We start from the raw sequence: 19,828 nt of genomic DNA on the forward strand, positions 1-19,828 counted from the left end.
CACTCACGGCCCTGCCGGGACGGGCTCAGTCCCTTTGCCCCAGCCCTACTGTGCCCAGCCCAGCCTCAGGGTGCCACGGGTGCTGCCGTGCCGTCGGGGCCACTGTGGTGCTGGGGGTGTGCCAGGCCCCGGTGCCATGCGGCATCGCACGTACCCGCTGGTGGATGTGGCCAGGCTCAGCAGCCACTCGTTTTTCTCCTTTCTGCTGCTCTAACCAGCTCGGCAAGGAGGCGAAGGTGGGGGCGAGGCAGGGAAGGGGTCCTGTCCAGCCTTGTCCCTGAGGATGGGTGATGGGGACAAGGACACTAGGGCTGGAGCCAGACCCTGGGGACCAGGAACCCTCCTCCGCCGTATGGTGATGCCCTGGAGGGGACGGTGCCCCCGTGGCGGCTCTGTCCCCGTGTCCGGGCTCTTTCCCAGTCTCAAGGCCAGGCTCATCCCTGGGGTTCAGGACAGGAGAAGGAAATTCCCTTTGGGGCAAGACAATGCTGCACAAGACAAAGCAGCATTTGTGTTGAGGAACAAGGAAGCCAGGCCCGCCCATGCCAAGGTGCCACGTATCCCAGTGGCTAAACCCATCTTGCCATCCCTTGCCGTGCTGCCCGCTGGGGTACGGGGTGCCGTGCCACTGCTCACCGTAGCCTGGGGTTAGCTGGTGTCGGGGTGTGTGGGAGGGAAGGGGTTATGGATGCGGCCCCCGACGGCTCCATCCTCCCCGCTGTGGGTCCCTCCCTGATGCCCTGAACCTGCCTCCTGTCGGTGCCCGCCCTGCAGGCTGGAGGAGCTTGAGGCACAGCCGGCCCCTCACCGCAGCCCCGCTCGCCCCGCCGCCGCCTCGACACCCACCGAGGACGTCGCAGCAGCCTCCGCCGTCTTGCCAGGCTCCCCGCGTCCCCAGGGACCCCCGAGCTGCCCCCTCTACGCTGCCCCGCTCTCCTCCTCAGCTCCGGGTCCTTGCCGGTCTGCAAGCAGCTGCCTGCAAACGAGCTGCTTTTTTCTGGGTAAAGGTTTAGCTTTGGTTTGTTTTGTCCCCTCAGCTGGAGATAAATTTGGTGCCGGTGGTGGCTCTGCCCCTCCCTGTTTGTGCTGGCTCGGGGGGGATCTATCCCTCCTGGCCACGTCCTTCAGGTGCCGTAGCTTCCCTGGAGCCACGGAGCCGGTGCCCGGTGTGCTCCGGAGCAGCCAGACCGGGCGCTGCCGTTCTTCTCTCCCTGCAGGCTCCAAACTGGGAGGTATTTGGTGCAATTTCCTTGCTGAGCTCAGGCTGTCCCTCTTGCAGCTTGGGCTTTGCCCTTTGCAGCCGAATGCTCGGCACAGAACTTCCCTAGGACGGGGACGGGATGGGACGGGCTGGGATGGGGAGGCAGCCACGCTCTCCGCTCTGTGCTCGGTCCTTTCTGCTGCACATCGGATGTCGGTCGATAATTGCATGGAGTTGTCTCCCCCTCCAGTTTCACCGCCCTCGGATGCGCCAGTGCCGCCGTGCCCTGGCCTAGCCGTGCGTGCCACATCCCTGTGCCACATTCCTGTCCGCCCGCAGACGCCCGGCCGGGGGCTTCCCCTCGCTGCAGCTGCCATGCTGGCCCCGGCGGGGAGCCTGGAGGTGTGGGTGCCGGAGCAGCTCACCTTCAGCCTCTGGGACTATGGGGTCTTCGGCCTGATGCTGCTGATCTCCACCAGCATCGGGCTCTTCCACGGCCTCGCCAAAGGTGGCCAGAAGACCTCGGAGGATTTTTTCACAGGGGGACGACGGATGTCGGCACTGCCGGTGGGGCTCTCGCTATCGGCCAGCTTCATGTCGGCCGTCCAGGTGCTGGGGGTGCCGGCGGAGGCGTACCGGTACGGAGCCAAGTTCCTCTGGATGTGCGCAGGGCAGCTGATCAACACGCTGCTCACCGCCCAGCTCTTCCTCCCCGTCTTCTACCGCCTGGGGCTCACCAGCACCTACGAGGTGGGCACAGGGGGATGCATCCTGCCCCGGAGCAGCTCCCGGGGCGCCCCGATGCCGGGATGGCCCTGATGCGCTCCCTTGTCCTTGTCCCCAGTATCTGGAGCGGCGGTTCAGCAGGACCGTCCGGCTGTGCGGGACGCTGCAGTACGTGGTGGCCACGGTGCGTATCCATGGCGCACGGGTGGGAAGGGGATGGCGGGGATGTGGCACCCGGCGGGGGCTTGGATCTGGCCAGGCTGACACTGCCCTGAGCCCCCGGGAAGCGGCCTTGTTCCCTTGCTCATGTTTTCCATGGCTCAAAGCAAATAGCGCCCGACGGGAGCCCTGTTTTGAATGAAAACTCCAGTGTTTTCCCAGTGCTTGCACACCATGCTTTGGCAGCACCACCACGCTTCGTCCCTGTCCCCACCAGCACAGCTGTCACCTGCCCGGTGCCCGCAGTGCCAGTGGGACGGGGTGCTGACCCCCCCTATTCCTGCAGATGCTGTACACAGGGATCGTCATCTATGCCCCCGCCCTGATCCTCAACCAAGGTGTGGTGGGGAGGTGGGGGCTGCTCCCCATTGTGTCCCCATCCCTGCAGCGGGGACCTGTCCCACCCCAGGCGTTGTTTGCACCCTGGGGCTCTGCTCAGCACCTTCCCATCTCCTTCAGTGACAGGTCTGGACATCTGGGCATCCCTGCTCTCCACTGGAGTCATCTGCACCTTCTACACCACCATAGTGAGTGCAGGAGCTGGGGGTCCTGGGGGTTCCTGGCGTCCCCGAGGGTCCCCAGCACTCACCCATGGCTCCATCTGGTGCAGGGTGGGATGAAGGCTGTCATCTGGACAGACGTCTTCCAGGTCTTCGTGATGCTCTCTGGCTTCATCGCTATCATCATCCGGGGGGTGTTGCTGGTGGGGGGTCCCACCAGGGTGCTGAGCATCGCCGCCAAAGGCTCCAGGGTGAACTTCATTGAGTGAGTCCCCCTACTCCACTGTGTGCTGACCCTGCTCCCCCTGCCCCAGCGTGCTGGGAGGCTGGTGCTGGCTCTGGCTCACCCACTGGCCTCTGTGTCGTGCCGCTGTGCCCAGCTTTAACCCGGACCCGCGGAGCCGGTACACGGTCTGGACCTTCCTGCTGGGGGGCACACTGGTCTGGCTCTCCATGTACGGCATCAACCAGGCCCAGGTCCAGCGCTACGTGGCCTGCAGGACCGAGAGGGAGGCCAAGATGTGAGTCCACGGGGGTCATTTGGATCTCCTCTGCATGGGATGGTGCATGGGGGTGAGGGGCTGCCCTGGGTGGGGTGGGTGGCTGCATGCCAGCCTGTTGCCCTTGGGGATCCCAGTGCCTACACCCCCATCTGGTCCCTGCACCCTTGCATAGACCCTGCACCCCTGCACAGACCTTGCACGGATCCTGCACCACTGCACAAACCCTGCACTCCTGCATGGCCCCTGCACGCTTGTATGGACCCTGCACTCTTGCACGGACCTAGCACAGACCCTGCGCTCTTGCACGGACCATGTATTCTTGCACGGACCTTGCACAGACCCTGCGCTCTTGCACAGACCCTGCATGGACCCTGCGCTCTTGCACGGACCTTGCACGGACCTTGCACTCTTGCAGAGACCCTTGCACGGACCCTGCACCCCTGCTCAGCCGGGTGTGCTCCTGCCCTGTGCTTGCAGGGCGCTGCTGGTGAATCAAGTAGGGCTCTTCTGCATCATCTCCAGCGCAGTGGCCTGTGGCCTTGTGATGTTTGCGCTGTACAAGGACTGTGATCCCCTCCTGGCTGGCTACATCTCAGCCCCAGACCAGGTACCGGCCGCCACCGGCTCTGCCCTTTCAAGCACCAAACTGAAGGCAGCGAGGTGGAAGGGCGAGAGGGTCAGAGGGGCTGGACCCCTGGGTCCCTGTCTCAGCCCTGCTGCAGGGGCTGGGGTCCCCTGTGGTCTTGCCCTGCCCCAATGCAGCCGCTTCCCCCCGCAGTACGTGCCCTACCTGGTCCTTGACATCTTCAAGACGTTCCCAGGCGTGCCGGGGCTGTTCCTGGCTTGTGCCTACAGCGGGACCCTCAGGTGAGGATGGGGCACCCCCCCGCCCCAAGGGGACCCCAAATCTCCCCATGGAAGGGGGGCTCGGCCGCCCCCACCCCACAGGCTGCTGGCGTCGAGGCTGAGCGCTGCCGCCTGCCTGTGCCGCAGCACGGCCTCCACCAGCATCAACGCCATGGCAGCCGTCACCGTCGAGGACCTCGTCAAGCCCAGGCTGCCCATGCTGTCACCGCAGAGGCTGACCCTCATCTCCAAGGGGCTGTGTGAGTGGGGACGGGGGCCGTGCCGTGCCACCCCATCCCGTGCTGCACGGCACTGCTTTGTGCCGCGCCACGGTGCGCTGCGTGGTGCCGCGCCGAGCCGTGCCATACCGTGCCGTACGGTGCCGCTGAGCCTTTCCCGTCCGTGTGTGTCCCCCCCCCGCAGCACTCATCTACGGCACCTCGTGCATTGTGGTGGCAGCTCTGGCCTCGCTGCTGGGTGGTGGCGTGCTGCAGGTGAGCCCCGGCGCGCAGGGACGGATCCGGCACGGGGCTGAGCTCGCCCCGCTGCCCCCTTCGCCCTCGCCCGCCGGCTCTGCCTGGCCGAGCGGGACCCGGCCACACGCCGCTGGCTGCCGGAGAGCCCTTGAGCCGGCTGCACTGCAGCAGCTGGGGGGTCTGGGGCAGAGCCAAGCACCATCCTCCTCCTCCTCGCCCCCCGAGCCCCCGCAGCCCCCACGCGGGGCAGTGGGGCAGAGCTCTCCATCCCCCTCCCAGGGCTCCTTCACCGTCATGGGGGTGATCAGCGGCCCGCTGCTGGGGGCCTTCATCCTGGGCATGTTCCTGCCGATATGCAGCACGGCCGTGAGTCCCCTGGGGCGGGGGTTGGAGGGGTGGTCCTGGGGGTCCCGCTGCAGCCCGCTCCCCCAGGCTGTGCGGACCCCTCTCCTCTGCCGCAGGGCGTGCTGGGGGGCCTGGGCGTCGGCTTCGCCCTCTCCTTCTGGGTGGCCGTGGGGGGCACCCTCTACCCGCCCAGCGCTGCCGCCATGGGGGTGCTGCCCGCCTCCGGGGCCCTCTGCCCGCTCTACAACCGCACGGCCGGTGCCAACCGCACCATCCTCCTGGGACCCCTGCCCTACTGCGAGGAGGCCCCCGCCCCGGCACGGTGAGGGGAGACGGCACGGGGAGGGAATGGTGCCTTTTGGGGTGGGATGGGGCGCAGGTGGTTTGCTGTGATGTCACACTGCTCGCTTTGTCCACTGTGATGTCGCACTGCTTTCCGTGTTCCTTATGATGTCACACTGCTTTCCCTGTGAAGTCACACCACTCTCCCTGTTCACTGTGATGTCACACCACTATCCTCATTCCTTGTATTGTCATAGCACTCCCCTTGTTCCTTGTGACATCACACTGCTTTCCTGGTTCCTTGTGACGTCACACCGCTTTCCTGGTTCACTGTGACGTCACACCGCTGCCTCTGCCAGTCCCTGACCCCCTCCCCTTGCAGGCCGGCCATTGTGGATGACTTCTATGCCATCTCCTACCTGTACTACGGGGCGCTGGGGACCCTCACCACGGTGGTGGCGGGAGTCCTGCTCAGCTCCTTGCCAGGTGAGGCTGGGGGCCAGGCACGGACGTGACCCAGTGCTGGGGTTTCCACCGCCCACAGCCCCTCCCCATGGCACCCTCTTTCCGGCAGGGCCGACCAAGCGGACACGGCTGCCCCCGGGTGTGCTGTGGTGGGACATCATGAAGCAGAGGCCCTTGGTGTCCCCCATGGGTACCAAGACCCCCGGGGAAGAGCCCCCAGCCAAGGCAGAAGCCCCCCAGGTGCTACCAGCAACACTGGACAGGGACAGCAGCCCCCCCCAGGACCCCCCAAATCCTGGCACCGCCACTGACCTGCTGCTGCAGGAGACTGATGTGTAGGGTGCTGGGACACAGACACACACACAACACGGGTGGCCCAGCTACAGCCCCGGTGGGACAGCAGGACAGGGGTGCACGTCCCTGTCCCAGGGTCCCCAATAAAGGAGGAGCTGTTCCCCAGGAGGAGCCTGTCCTTGGGGGGGCTGTGGTGGGGGAGGGGGTGGACGGACGGATGACATGGACACACAGCTGCTGCCCCTCTGGTGATGCAGCTGGGCTGGTGCAGGGGGGTGTCATACAGGGTGGGGGGGATCACAGAACGTGGGGATGGGTGCTGGGGGGATGGGTGCTGGGGTGGGGGGGAACAGCACACAAGCTCCTGCTGTGCCCTGGGGGTGGGCCCTGCCCTGTTAAACCTTGCTCCACCTAGATGACAATAGGCCACACCCTTTTAAGCCCCACCCATCAGGCAACATCCCTGCCCTACTATGCCCCGCCCCACCCAGATAACAATGGGTTCCACCCTGACTGGTCCTCCAGGTGACAATGGGCCCCGCCCTGTTACGCCCCACCCCCACCCAGATAACAATGGGCCTCACCCAGCCAAGCCCCGCCCACACAAGGTGCATTTGGCCCCGCCCACAGCTGCTCGGCCGCCATCTTTGTGCCGGGCGGAGGAGAAGGTGGTGGCTGGTGGAGTGTGCGCTCTCCCCCGGCCTGCCCGTCACGCTGCGGGCCCTGCCCCGGGCCGGGGGCTGCTGACCGGTCCCTCGCCCCCCGTCGCCGCAGAGCCTGACGCTGTGGCCTGGGTGTGAGCGGGCCTTGCCCTTAGCAAAGATGGCGGCAGCGGGATGCGCGCCCCGATGAGCCGCCGGCGCCGCTCGCCCCGCCCCTCCCGCGGGAACGAACGCGCGCACCGGTGACGCGCAACGTGCGCGACGGCCGGAGCGGCGGGGACCGGGTAGGAGCGGCCCCGGGCGGCGGCTCCAGGCCTCGGGCCCGGTCTGAGCGGAGGGGACGGACCGGGGGGCGGGGGGGAACCGGGGGAGGGGCGAAGGGCTGTGGGGTACGGGGCGGGAGGGCTTCGGGGGCGGTTGAATGGAGGGGGAAGGGCGGGGGGGGGCACCCTGGGCTCGGGGGGGGGGCTGATGGAGGGCCAGGGGAGAGGCCGCAGGGACGCGGGAGGGGGGAGGCCGGGGTTTGGGGGGGGTTTGGAGGAGGAAAGCTGCCCCTTTCCTGAGCAAACGGGGAAGGGCAGCCCGGGGCAGGGGGGCTCTGTCGGGGGAGGGGAGGGCCGGAGCGGGGTGTCCGTAGGGCCCCGAGGCGAGGTGGGTGCTGAGGGCGCTGGCATGGAGCGGGTGTCCGGCCCGGGCAGGTGACAGCCGGCCCTCGGGTCGGGCAGCTCGGGGTGGGCCGGCTCTGGGTGCGGGGCCTGGAGAGGGGCCGGGCCCATATGGCTGTAGGAGCAGTCCCTGGGCTGGCGGGGGGGCACCCCTCGCTCCCCACCCCGTGCTGTGTCGTGCTGTCCCGCAGCCTCGCCTTAGGGCCCAGCCCCAGTCATGCTCTTAAAGAAGGGTCAGAGCATGTATTGGAGGGGAGAAGGGTTTTAATCCAGCTCAGGCTTTTAAAAGCTTGTCCTTGAGCAGCCAGCCCTAAGCATCAGCCCTTCTCTGTGGTTTCTTGTTTAGCAAAGAGTTATCTGCCATTAAAAGTAAAGATTTAAGGTCCAGACTGTGATGTCTGCATGGGCAGCATGATGAGAAGAAGGGCTTTTCTTAGCGCCTAGTTAATTTTGAGGTTTCTGTTGTGCCTGGCTTTCAGGACTTCCCCTGCCATGACGACGTAGGGGAACTTAATACCTCACATCTGCCTGGCCCTTTATCCAAGTTTAATGGGGCTGTGTTTCTCTATAGGCAGTGAGGGCATGATGCAGCATTTGTGCTGCTTCATCCTGCTCTGCTGGCAGCAGGGAATTCCCCTCGGAGCCTGCTGGTGCAGAACGAAAGCACCCAGCTTCGTTTTGACTCAGCAGCAGAGAGTGTTTTGGCTTGCAGGGCAGTGGTGCTTTTGACTTGGTACCAGGAACCCAGCAGCCTGAGTTGTCATGTTGTTACAGCACAATAAGTAGGTGGGAAGGACTGTCCCCTGCTGAGGATCTGGGGTGGAGTGAGCAGAGTTCCTCCGGGGTGAGCTGGGAGATCGCTAGGTTTGTTCCACCCAGGATCTCGAAATAGTATGAGGCAATAAGAAAAGGGGCTTTCTTGGTGTGAGCTCCAGCTGTTCCTGCTTCCTGGGGTGACGGTGAACCCCGAGACCCTGTCCAGGGCAAGGATCTGAACCTCTTTTCTTCTCTGCAGAGCACCTTGAGTGATGCCCAAGAAGTTCCAAGGTGAAAACACCAAGTCGGCTGCTGCCCGTGCGAGGAAAGCTGAGGCCAAGGCAGCAGCCGATGCCAAACGTCAGCAGGAGCTGGAAGATGCCTACTGGAAGGATGAAGACAAACACGTGATGAGGAAGGAGCAAAGGAAGGTGAATGGCTAGTCAGGTAGAAGGGTGTCTTCTAGCTGGTCCTTTGCTAAGCCCGTGAGATCCAGGCTTGCTCGGAAAGGGTTCCTTCTCCTCCCCTGTCCCCCAGCTGTAGCTGCTTCCCCACACATTGTCCTGCGCTTAGTTTTGGGCAGAAGAGCTGGAACTAGTGGCTTCTCTGGGAGCTAAAAGAAGCCGAGTGTGGGAGTAAGTGGAAGCTTTGATGTGTAATTCAGAAATCTGGTGGATCTTAGAGCTGAATTCCCAAGGGAGGCAGTAAAAGCTTTATTGTTGGAACCATTCAAAATTGAATTAAGTAAAAGATCAGGAACGCTGCCACAGGGCTTGACATTTTTGACCAAGCAGTTCTTGAGGTTTTTTTATTTCTTTTCCTTTCTTAACTCTTCTTTGATTTTTTTTTTTTTTGTAGAAGGAAAAAGAAATCAGCAGGATTAAGGGTCACAAAGCCTTTTTTTTTTCTCCCCAACTCGGTGTGCCACACATCAGGGCACGTGTCTCAAAAAATTCTCTCTGCTTTGCTCTTGCTCGCCCTGGGTGCCCGTTTGCCTCGGTGTTCAATAAACAGAGCACTTCCAATGCTCAATTCTGGGTTATTTGGTTTTTAAAATTGTCCTGCATCAGTGTTAGAGAACTCTACCTTCAGTTCTGTGGATTCTTCTAGAAACAGTTGTTGGTGATAACTTAGCTGCCTCTTCTGAAATGATTTCTTCACCCTCGTGATAACCAGGGCTTCTGTTGGTGGCATAAATGGGATTTATGGGGTTACTGGGTTTATGCCGCTGTGCGAATTTGGTGCTTACTGAACTTTACGTGTCGGTACTCAAGCACGCTGGCTGGGCAGGCAGGAAGCCAGCGCGTCCCCGTGCCCTTGATAGCTGCGTGCTGTGTACGTCTGCCTGAGTTCACCCCTAATATGTGTCTTGGTGTTTGGAATTTGGAGTCCTGTGTGCTGTTCCCCAACCCGATCCTGTAATGCTGCCTAATTGCTTCCTGGAACAAGGACTTATTATTGCTCTGCTTAAGACTTGGCCAACAGTGACCTATTTGACTGGGCTTCCAAACCAGCCTCCTGCAGACAAGGGGCGTGGGAGAGGGAGCTGTGTTGTGAGCTGGAGTTGCCACCTGGAAAACCGGGGTCCATCCCAGAGCCTTGGACTGGGTTTTAGAGAAACAAGCAAGGCGGTTTCCACTCGGCACGTCAGCCATCCCCTCTCCCTGCATCAGCATAGCTGTAGTGTCTCGGTCTGAGATTCACCTGAATGCTGTGTTTGAGTGCGTTTGCTTCCCCTGGACGCCCCCTGGGGACCTTGCAGCTCACAGCAGCAAAAGTCTCTGCTCAGGTGGGGAGCTTTCCTGCCAGAAAGGCTCCAAGTCTAACCATACCTGCACAGGGGCTCTTCCTGCTGCAGGAGCCTCACGCAGGCACTGCCGCAACCTAAGCAGAGGCTGGGGCTTTCCGTAGGTGAGCACGTGGCCAACAGACAGGCATGAGTGGGTTGCTGAGGGAAAATAAATCAGTGAAACCTTCCTCAGCTGCTTCTCCAGGCTGGAATATCCCCACGGAGAACGGAAGAAGCTGCTTGTGCCCCGGCATCGCGGCAGAGAAGGGATGTGTGACTCATTGTAAATGACTTTCCATCCTCATCCTAGAGGGGACAGAAACCAAACCGTTCACAGGAGTCAAACTTCCCCGGAGAAGTAGCTGTTTCGCAGGTGGTGCTGGCATGGAAATAGCGCTGCCGGCCTCGGCCATATGCTGCAGGAGGGACTCGCGTTGCTCTCAGCTACAGCACCCGGAGGAGGGGATGGCAGCGTGTGTAGGAGGATGCTCTTAGCACCTCGCAGTCAGCGCTGAGCAGCTCTTACAGCTCTTCCCCGGCTCTCCGGGCGATGGCAGTAACACATTAATGGCACCGCAGCGCACCCGTGCAGCACCTCTGAATTCCTGCACCGCCAGCAGGCAGGAGTGGCTGAAAGCCCTTGGGCTGTGCTGAGACCAAACCCCACGCCCCCCTTTAATCCTTTTCTCCCCCGCAGATGACCACCGGAGCCTCAGTGAAATACGAGAGGGTGCAGAGCTTTGTTTCTGTGGTGGGGTTTGGTCGTTCTGCCTGGCAATCTGGTGGTCTCGCTGACAGGGGAATACTTGGGTGTAGAGAAGCTTAATGTTCAAAATGCGGTGTCTGCTGTCATGAGATTCGCTGTCACCAGATGACTGTCATGTTTTTGCTGCATTTTGGGGTTTCTTTAAATGCTGCCCCCCCCCTGTTCCAAGAGCAACCTCAGAGCTGATCTCTGGTAACAGAGGATGACACTCATTTGGTGGCTCTGTGATGCATAAAGGAACATCTGAGCTAATATCACCAGCCTGCGATGTGTGCATTCCTCCTCTGGCACTTCAGCTCACAGCTTGTTACCTTCCCTGGAGAGCTCTGACTGCAAAGCACAAAAATCTACATCATTCCTGCTGGAAGACTTGGAGTTTTACCTGGGTGACCGCTTTTCTTTTAACATTAGGGTCTCTTCATCCTTTCCGTCCCTTCCCACCCTTCCTGTGCAAGGTTAGAGCGCAGCTCGGAGCACAGCACTGCTCGTCAGCCTGATCACAGGGTGGTTTTCGTGTGTGCATCCTGGGTGAAGCTGTGGGCAGGCTTGGAAGGGTGACAAACCGTTCATTTGGCTGAAGCGTTGCGGGGAGAAGGGCTTGGTGGAGTATCTGTCAAGGGCAGAGGTCTCAGGGGGAGTCAGACCTTCGCTCTGCTGACCTTGGGTTTAGCCGCTTTGTGCCCTGTGGGTATGTGCTGGAAGATCTCGCTGGCTGGGACTGCTGCTGGCGCCGAGGTGTCCGCTGGAAGGATGCAGCCGAATTCCCAGTCTCCTTCCCAAGCTCCCACTGGGGCTGCCTGGCTGAGGGAGGGCAAGCCCTTCTCCCCGTGCAGGCTGTATGTTGCCTGGGCTCTGGTTGCTGAGTGCCCGTATGCCAGGAAAGCAGTTCCTCCTTGTTCAGCAGCGGCTCAGAGCGCCCTTGGCACCCTTCTCTGTGCCCGGCGTGTCGTGGTGTCGGCACCACCATCCCGCGGAGGTCTCTCCTGCGGCTTCGCTCGGTGGGAATGGCAGAGGGAGGGCGTGCAGATGACGTGGGAGCAAGGAGACGCTGTGTACTTGTGTACAAAGGGTCTGGGAAAAGATTAGAGTTAAATGCAGGGCGAGTACTTGCACTAGAGGAGCGCAGACAGTGCACGAGGGAGCAGTGACTCTTTTCGGTGCAAGTTTTATGCCTTTCTCGTTCCTGTTAGCCTCGGTCGCGGGGTGTGGGCTGGCAGGCTGGTGCAGCAGCAGGTCCCAGCTCCAGTGGTAGCCCAGGCAGGCGAGTGGCGACTTTCTTTCCACCCCCCCAGCTCTGATTCAGTGCAGAATTACTCAGATTATTCAGATAAAATGCGAAGCAGGTCGAATGACTGCTCTTCCCTCTTTGGAGGACATCTGCGTGGTACCAGGTACGCAATGCTGAAATCTGATGGCTTGAATGAGCAATGAAGAGACAGATGTAGTGGGGAGACGCTTGACGATACCAGGCTGGGGTTCAGACCCCAGAACCGACTTCCTCGGGCTCTAGTAACCCTCCGATGCCAGCTTTGACTGCCAGTGGGCAATGGAAGGGGCGTGTTTGATCCCATCTCAACGCTCCGGTGTACCTCAGCTGGCCCAGCAAGCACTCGGACACGCTCTGGGTCGGTTATGCCCCGTTCGCTTTCCGACTGCGTCATTTTGGGGGGTTTTTTGCATTGCTTTGCCCTCGTGCCGTGCGAGAAGCAGCGTGCTTCATCAGGCTGGTGCCACGCTCCCCAGCCTTCCTCGGGGCCTCACGCTAAGAGGTTGATTGGGAGCGCTGCTGCTTCAATTGACCGCTTGCTCTCAAAGCCGTGTGCGTGGGACCTTGTTCTCCTTCTGTCTGGCAGGTGGGAAGCTGTTCTGAAAGCTAATGAATTGTTCCTTGCTCAGGCGGTTCTTTGCAAGGCTGGAAACTTGCATTTTAACACACAAATTCTTGGGAACGGGAGTGTCCAGCTGAAGAAATCTCACACCCAGCTCCTCCCGGTGCCCTGCAGAGTGCAGCAATGCTGAGGGAGAAAACGATTCATTTCCTTTCTAGTTTTCTAATAGCTTTGTGGTACATTTCACTTAGACAAACCCAAGCCTCTCGTTCATCAGGACGTTTAATGTGATTCATAAAAGGATTCGTTTTTGGTTTGGCCCAACCTGAGAGAAGTCTTCAAAAATGACAGCTTTGGGATCACCTCGGAGCTGCTGCTTTTGAGCACGGCGGAAGGTGCAGAGCAGACCTGGACGTGACAGGCCGCTGGGGAAACCTGAGCACGTAGACTTTTGCAGGTCTTGTGACAAATTAGTAACAGGGCCAGCTTATTTACTTTCCGTAAATAGAATCTCAATTGTAAATGCCAGAGAGCAGGGAGTAGCTTACCCCGGCAGCTGCGGGAGCGGAGTAGCTGGAGGTCCCCTGCAGCACGCAGTGCAGGAGGAAGGCTCTGCACCCTACTCGTGCCTCTGTTTCCCCTCCGCTAAGTGGATGCGTCCTCTTTGGAGAGCTTTGTTTGAAAGGAGCTAACGGCAGCAGAGCATTAGCCTTGAATTTATGCTCTGTCAGACGTGTCGTCCCAGCTGGGGCTGAGCGGCGCGGGACAGGCTGCTGAGCTAGCTGCCTTGTAGGCCAGTTCCCTTTCCCTAATAAGCAAGGGTAAAAGATAGTCTTCTCTAACTATAAATAACATTTCTGTTCTGAAATGTCTTGCTCCCTTCCCTGAGGTCATTCGTACTTGCGTATCCGCTCCTTATCAGTCTCCTGAATTATTCAAGCCACAACCACGCCTGCAGCCTCGCTGAGGTGCTCGCCCTGCCAGCACTTCTCCGGGTTACCTTGTTCCATCACCCCTGAGCTACAGAGGCGGGGTGAGCAGGCAGGGGACAGCTTCTTTGCACTAGCCCACGTTCTAGGCACGATACCAGCGTCCTGAATACGCAGCGCTGCATCTCTTGCGTGCGCTTTACATCGCATCGAATGGCTTGCTCTCTCCGACTGCCGGACCTTTGGTGATTTCGGTGGCCCTCCTTCTGTTTTGGCACATTAATCTCTCCGGTTTTGGGGTTTCTCCTGCATTCTTCCTTAAAACCACCTGATGTTCAAGCAGAGGCTGGTGGTTCAGCTGGAGATCCCGTCTGGAGCTGGAGCTGTGCTGAGCGAGGGTGGGCAAAGCCCCTGAGGCTACTCTCGCTCAGGTATATCCCTGTGTGTAAATTTTTAGGGGGGTAAGACAGTCTTCCTGCTCCTCTTGTGACACCCTTCCTGTTCTAGGAGTGGCCAAAATCCCTCCTAATCTGGGAGACCGAGTACATTTGTTTACTCAATCTTTACTAGAAGAGGGAGAGGCCTGACAGGAAAGCAGCGGGCAGGGAAAGCTGATGTCTTAAATAAATGAGTTTGCACTTTGAAATCATGCACGGTCCAGTTGCTGGGGCATTGTGTCTCAAGGCACTGGCACTAAGCGCTTAATGACCAAGAATTTGAAGACTGCCAGTTGTAATAAAGGCTTCATCCCTCTAATGGCTTTTTTTCCCATCCTTGGCCCCAGCTGCTTGGAGTGGAGGGAGGTAGGCGAGGCTTTCCTTCCCTTCCCTTCCCTTCCCAGCTGGGTTGAAAGGCCTGGTCCTTGCTGCGCTTGACGGAAGCAGCAGCAACCCCAGGGCGTGTTTTGATTCAATATTTCTGGGCTTTGATTCTGTGTTTTGATGAATTTTTCTTTAAACTCCTGAGGTGCAGAGTGACTTATGGTTTTTTTGTTTGACAGAGTCTCAAACCCCAGCCTTATTGCCTCTGAAGTGGGCCCTACCCCAATGTACATAATTCTGCTCCTACTTCCGAAACACCGATGAGGACAGGTTGTGTTACTGCTGGGGTGGTTTTTTTGTGCTGCTGCCTTTGAGTAAACCCATTGCATTAATGCTCGATCAGTTTGTTGTGCCATCCTGTGAGTAATGGGTGAGAGCCGTAATTAAGCGTCCATGTAACTAACCTAAATACGAAGTGCTTTGCAGCATGTGACACTCCCCAGACAGAGACGTTCACTTGTTGTTTCTCTTTTTGCCAGACCTTACAGGCTTTGGAAGAAGAGGGGAGGGGAAAGAAGCTCAAAGCCAAAGTGCTGAAAGCCCCTAAGGGCCTGTTTCGTGGTCTTGTCACCCTCTTCCCTGGGCCTTGGATGGCAAAGTGGCTCTTAAACTCCTTGTGAAGCAGTTTAAAATTACCACGAGAGCTGTGTTGCTTGTTGGATTCGGTCTGCCTGCCTGCCCTGGCTCTTAGGAAGAGCGTGAGCCAGGCCTGAGGATAAAGTCAGCCTCTCCACTGGCTTGTCTCGAGCAACTGCTGAACTTTCAACCTCCGACCACTTATTAAAATTAAAGTGGAAAACTTAATCTGATTGTCAGCAGTCCTGGCTGGAACCTCCCGCTCCTTCTCGACAGCAGGGTTGTGTTTCACGGGGAGCCAGCGCGTGGTGGCGGACGGGGCAGGGATGGGGGAATTATTATTCCGAAGGGACAGGCCAGGCTCTCGCTGTCTCACTGGAGGTCGGGGGGAACCGGCCGACGTCCCCTCTGATAAGGTGAGGTCGGTGCTGTGTTAGCTGCAGAAGTGAGGTGTCTGTTCCTCTTCATGCGGGGTTCCCTGCTCCTGTAAGGGATCCGTCTGCCTTACAAAGGTGTAAGGGTGGAGGTGACCTGGTCCTTTCTCCCTTCCAGGAAGAGAAGGAGAAACGGCGGCTGGAGCAGCTGGAGCGCAAGAAGGAGCTGCAGCGCCTGCTGGAGGAGGAAGACTCGAAGCTGAAAGGGAAGTCGCCCAAGCAGGTCACTCCGGGCAAAGTCACCAGGGCCCAGATCGAGGAGACGATCAGAAAAGACCAGCAGCAGAAGGAGAATGCAGATACAGGTTTGGTGGTACCATAGAAAGGCCCTGACAGCCATGGGGGGAGCGGGGAGAGGGGGCTGTTCCTTTTTCACCTACTGTCGCTGAAGGGCAAGGTGTTTGGAAAGCAACAGCTGCCTGCAGCTACTGAGTGCTCCATGCTTTGCTGTGTCTGTGTCCAACACCCAAACGGGGGAAAAAGAAGCCTGTTGCCTTGAGGTGGAGAAATAGAGCCGCAGAGCAGGCGCTCTTCTCTTCCAGGACTGGGACTGAACTCCAGCTGAGTTTTCTCAGCGTTTTCTTCAGAGTGCTTTGGAAAAACTTCTTCTGAGGGTTTTGCACAGGTTGGATTTGACATTAACGTTTCTCCCTTTCCCCCCCTCCCTGTGCAGTGGAGAAGGAGAAGACTCACTTGGAGGTCCCCTTGGAAGAGAACATCAACAGACGGGTGCTGGAGGAAGGATCGGTGGAGGCCAGGACGATTGAAGATGCCATTGCTGTCCTCAGGTACGTGGCCATATCATAGCGGTGCTCTCCTTTGGAGGTTTCCCGTAAGACATTCTTGCAGACACTCCCTCCCCCAGAACTGGCTTCTTTTTACGCTTCGACTGCAGCTTTCTGTCTTGACAGCAAGAACAGGACACGTCCCCTGCCCTGTTGTTCTGTGGAGGGTGTTTGAAGTGGGTAGGGGAAGTATCACGGGGTTTTCTGCTTTATCACCCAAGTTATTCTGTATGCACTTGGTCGCACTGACAGGGGATCAGAGCGGGGCGAGTGGCTGGTGCCTGCAGGGAGGTGTTTCTGATGCACGTCTCTCTCTGAATTCCCTCCTGGCAGCGTTGCCAATGACCTGGACCGGCACCCCGAGCGCCGGATGAAAGCTGCCTTCACAGCTTTTGAAGAGATCAATCTGCCACGCCTGAAGCAAGAGAACCCCAACATGCGCCTGTCCCAGCTCAAGCAGCTCCTCAAGAAGGAGTGGATGAAGTCTCCAGAAAACCCCATGAACCAGAGGCACAAAGCTTACAACAGCCAAAAGTAGAACTAGAGCTGATCGCGCCCCACGGACAGTGGGCTGGAGCCTCAGGGCTCTGCTCGGATGGAAGCAGGAGACACAAGGAACCTCCTCTCCTTTTGTTTCCCTTTCCCACCCCGACTTTCTGTCTTTCTCTGTTTTTGGATTTAAGATAAGCACGAGGCCACGGCTGACAGCCTGTCCCCCCCGATGCGCTCACCCCTCCACAGGCGGCTGGTGCAGAGCGACCTGGACAGACTAACACTACCTTCATGCCTGCAAATTCGGTTGTCTTACAGAAAAAAAAAAAGCCACTAACTTGCTTCCAGACCTCCGGCATGGGCAGCACTGGCGAGGTGCAACGTCAGCGCTGCCGCCTGTCGAGGTAGGGACCCCCGGCGCTGGCTTAGCACCGTGTGTTTAACCCGCTCACAGCCTGGACCTGAGCCAAGCCGCGTTCACCCCTGTCTCTACCGTGGCTGCGCCGCACCCTCGTGCTCTGCGGGGTGAAGTTTTGCAGCCGTCACGAGGAAAGCACCCACCCTCCTGTTGCTGCTGTCGTTCTCGGTGCTGGGATGTCCCCAGAGAGATTCCAGACTGGGATGGCTGTCGGCCCTGCCGGCTGCCGGCCACCTCTCTCCTCTTGATCTCGACCAGCGGTGCGTTAGGTGGGGAGGAGGAACCGCAACGGGAGCAGAAGCTCTGTCGGCAGCGTGTTGTGGGGAAGAGAGAAAATAACCTTCCGTTTTCAAAGGAGAATGGAAGAAATAACACCGCACGGCGTGGTTCCTGCCTTGTCTGCGCAGGACGCTGGTGCCAGACTTCTCTGTGTGACTTTCCTGGTGGCCTTGCCCAGAGCCTCGCACGCTGCTGGTGGGACAGGAGGGTTCCTGGAGGGGCTGCAATGCCACATGACCCAAAAATTGCCCCGAGAAGGGAAGCCGCTGCTTCTCCCGTCGCTTCTTCCCCTGTCTGCTCCCAGGCTCAGGCAAGAAAGTGCCCTGTGGGCCTGAGGAAGGGGATGTGAGACTGTCAGCTCGGCAGCTTCCCCCGCCGCCGGACCGAGGGCACTAACCGGGCCGTGCCGCCTCTGCTCCCCTTCGGCTGCAGCCCTGCGGTCTCACCGCTGGCCCAGGCTAAAAGAGATCGGTGAGCTCCCTTGGGAGGGCCGTGGCAGGAGCCGGGCAGGGCTGGTGGGGCTTAGCCCCAGAGCCACGGCAGAGTCCTGCCTTGAGCAGGCACTGGGTTTTCTTCTCTTCCCTCTCCCCTTTCCCATCTCTTCTGGTCTCCTTTGGGAGTGAAATTCTTTCCTGAGGTCTAAACCCTTGACCAGGCAACAGCTCCGTTGCCTTTGGTGCTTCTGCCAAACGGAGACAAACTCACGGCTGGCTTGGCATCGCGCCGGGGCTTCTTCTGATGTTTCTAAACAAATAGGGTTCATCCCCAGCCAGGTGACTGGCAGTGTGGGGCCTCTGCCGCTGCGGAGGATGGCCTGCGAGCAGGCAGGGGGAGGGCTGCGGGGGTCCACAAGGCCACGGAGGCATTTGCACTTTGGTGGTGTGAAGGGGTTTGGGGAGGTGATGCTCAGGCTGAAGCCGAGAGCCTGCGGCCGTTTCGGGGCTCTCCCCAGCCCTCCCTGCACCCTGCTTGCAGAACCAGGCTGAAGGAGCCGGGCCGGCCCCCGCCACCTCCCTGCCTGCTCGCGCAAGCCCAGCCGGTAAAGACAGGGAGGAATGCACCGTGTGTCTCCCCTTTTTGTGAGAGGTTTGTTGTGTTTGAACCCAATTAAAAACCCCCAAACCCTGTTAACTTGCTGAAGGAATAAAGGCCTGGGGTGGAGGGCTCTCTTTTCCTGGCTTGCTGGGGCAGGGGGCTGTTTCCTCCCTTAAAATGGCTGCTAAAAATCCTGCTGGAGTTTGTTTCATGGTTCCTGCACGGATCGGGGATCTCTTGAGGGGGGGGGGGCCCTCCTCCCCAGCAGGTTGTGGGGTGCGTGTGGCTCAGCCGCAGCGGTGGGGGAGGCTGCAGGCAGCTGCCCTGCCCTTGCCTGCGCCTGACGTGCTGGTGAAACCCACCGCCCCTGCCTGCGCCTCCTTGATGCTGACATAAGGAGCCCACGTGAGTTTCCCGCCACCCCCACCCCCCCTTCCTGGGCCCTGGGGCTGAGCTGAAGCCCCCCCCATCCCTACCCCAGACCGCAGGGGTGTCCCCACATCCCTGGGGGCTGGGGGTGTCCCCCTCCTTGCCCCCACCCGCTTCCCTCCACCCCACGGCGCAGAGGCCTTCGGCTCCTGCGCAGCCCAGGCTTTGTGCAGCAGAGCCCACCCTCCTCCTCCTCCTCTTCACCGCTGCAGCGAGTGCGGGCACTGCGGCAGAGCCATGGTGTCCCCCCGGGGGGGGGTGGGGGGAGGTATTCTGGCAGTGGCAGGATTGGGGGGGGGCCAAGGGGGTCTGGCCAGGCTGGAGGGGCTGCAGGGTGCAGTCCTGGAGGCTGAGCCCCCCATGTCATCCCCAGGGGAAGGGGATCCCCCCATCATGCAGGGGACCCCACGGCTACACTGAGTGTCGGGGGGGCGAGTGGAAGGGGTTAATGGGAGGCTGCCCCCCCCCCCCCCCCAAATTCAGGCAAGGGATCCCCCATTGCAAGCGTGGGGTTATTGGGGGAACCCCTCCACTGCAGGGTGGGGGTTCCCCAGCTGCAAAGAAGGGATTAATGGGGGGAATCCCTCAGTGGGGGGAATCCCTCAGTGGGGGGACGGGACCCCCCCAAAGTGCAAGTGCGGGGTTAATGGGGGAGACCCCCCCACCCCCGATTGCGCAGGTGGGATGTGGGGGAATCCCGCGGTGCAGGAAGGGATCCTGGGGCACGGAAGGGGTTAACGAGGGAACACACACCCCCCATTGCAGGGTGGGGGTCCCGGTGGGCCCCCCAACCCCAGCAAAGCGGCAGCGGGGGGGGTTCCCCGCCGCCGGGGGGGGCGGGGCGCTGCGGAGGGGGGAGGGATTCCCCGCCCCGCCCCTCCGGGGATTCCCCCCCCCTTTCCATCGCGGGGGGGCGGCGCTGCCATGGCAACGGGCTGCTCCGCTGCGGGGGCGGGGGAACCCGCGGGGGGGGGGGGGGCGGGATCCTCGCAGCGCCCACGCAGGGCTTACACCGGGCATCCCCCCCCCCCCCCGCCTCAGGCACCCCCCGGCACCGCGCATCCCCCCGCAGCCCCTCCCCGTGCACAACGCACACCCTCTGCAGAATGCACGCCCTGCACCATGCCCCCCCCCCCCCGCACTATGCGCACCCCCTGCACAACGCACCCCCCCCCACCCCGCCGTCACGCACTCCCCCCTTTCCCCGTGCCTGCACCACGCACCGCCCCTGCACCACGCAACCCTGCGGGCACACACACACCCCCCGCAGCATGCACACCCCTCCCGCAGCATGCACACCCCTCCC

General features: G+C 60.4%; 2 protein-coding genes across 5 annotated transcripts; both read left to right on the forward strand.

The window, feature by feature from the left end:
- Positions 1-785: 785 nt before the first annotated feature.
- On the forward strand, positions 786-6,022 carry SLC5A5 (solute carrier family 5 member 5). Of its 3 annotated transcripts, none has more exons than XM_064469517.1 (15): positions 786-1,001; positions 1,452-1,951; positions 2,046-2,111; positions 2,433-2,484; positions 2,606-2,673; positions 2,757-2,911; positions 3,027-3,167; positions 3,627-3,756; positions 3,928-4,016; positions 4,143-4,255; positions 4,419-4,489; positions 4,751-4,837; positions 4,933-5,138; positions 5,481-5,584; positions 5,673-6,022. In XM_064469517.1, the coding sequence occupies exons 2-15, from the start codon at positions 1,577-1,579 to the stop codon at positions 5,900-5,902; spliced, it is 1,887 nt and encodes a 628-aa protein (XP_064325587.1). In that variant the 5' UTR covers positions 786-1,001; positions 1,452-1,576; the 3' UTR covers positions 5,903-6,022. The 3 variants fall into 3 exon arrangements, with proteins under 3 accessions (XP_064325587.1, XP_064325586.1, XP_064325585.1); XM_064469516.1 differs by lacking the exon at positions 786-1,001 and adding an exon at positions 1,092-1,232; XM_064469515.1 differs by lacking the exon at positions 786-1,001 and having other exon boundaries at positions 1,319-1,951.
- Positions 6,023-6,665: 643 nt separating this feature from the next.
- CCDC124 (coiled-coil domain containing 124) lies at positions 6,666-18,287 on the forward strand. Of its 2 annotated transcripts, none has more exons than XM_064469342.1 (5): positions 6,666-6,803; positions 8,200-8,371; positions 15,203-15,389; positions 15,758-15,872; positions 16,203-18,287. In XM_064469342.1, exons 2-5 carry the CDS (start codon positions 8,213-8,215, stop codon positions 16,405-16,407), a joined length of 666 nt encoding a protein of 221 aa, XP_064325412.1. In that variant the 5' UTR covers positions 6,666-6,803; positions 8,200-8,212; the 3' UTR covers positions 16,408-18,287. The 2 variants fall into 2 exon arrangements, with proteins under 2 accessions (XP_064325412.1, XP_064325413.1); XM_064469343.1 differs by having other exon boundaries at positions 6,751-6,844.
- The last annotated feature ends 1,541 nt before the right edge of the window (positions 18,288-19,828 follow it).

The sequence above is a fragment of the Phalacrocorax carbo genome, chromosome 19 (assembly GCF_963921805.1).
Source record: "Phalacrocorax carbo chromosome 19, bPhaCar2.1, whole genome shotgun sequence".
In the NCBI taxonomy this organism is placed as follows: Eukaryota; Metazoa; Chordata; class Aves; order Suliformes; family Phalacrocoracidae; genus Phalacrocorax; species Phalacrocorax carbo.

What these genes read in the sequence shown, in the direction of transcription:
- SLC5A5 (XM_064469515.1), top strand. Translation starts at nt 1,412, where the DNA reads ATGTCGGTCGATAATTGCATGGAGTTGTCTCCCCCTCCAGTTTCACCG. An exon ending in CGCCCTGATCCTCAACCAAG is followed by an intron (nt 2,485 to 2,605) that starts GTGTGGTGGGGA and finishes CATCTCCTTCAG; the next exon opens with TGACAGGTCTGGACATCTGG. An exon ending in GCACCTTCTACACCACCATA is followed by an intron (nt 2,674 to 2,756) that starts GTGAGTGCAGGA and finishes CATCTGGTGCAG; the next exon opens with GGTGGGATGAAGGCTGTCAT.
- CCDC124 (XM_064469342.1), top strand. Translation starts at nt 8,213, where the DNA reads ATGCCCAAGAAGTTCCAAGGTGAAAACACCAAGTCGGCTGCTGCCCGT. An exon ending in TGAGGAAGGAGCAAAGGAAG is followed by an intron (nt 8,372 to 15,202) that starts GTGAATGGCTAG and finishes TCTCCCTTCCAG; the next exon opens with GAAGAGAAGGAGAAACGGCG. An exon ending in GATGCCATTGCTGTCCTCAG is followed by an intron (nt 15,873 to 16,202) that starts GTACGTGGCCAT and finishes CCCTCCTGGCAG; the next exon opens with CGTTGCCAATGACCTGGACC.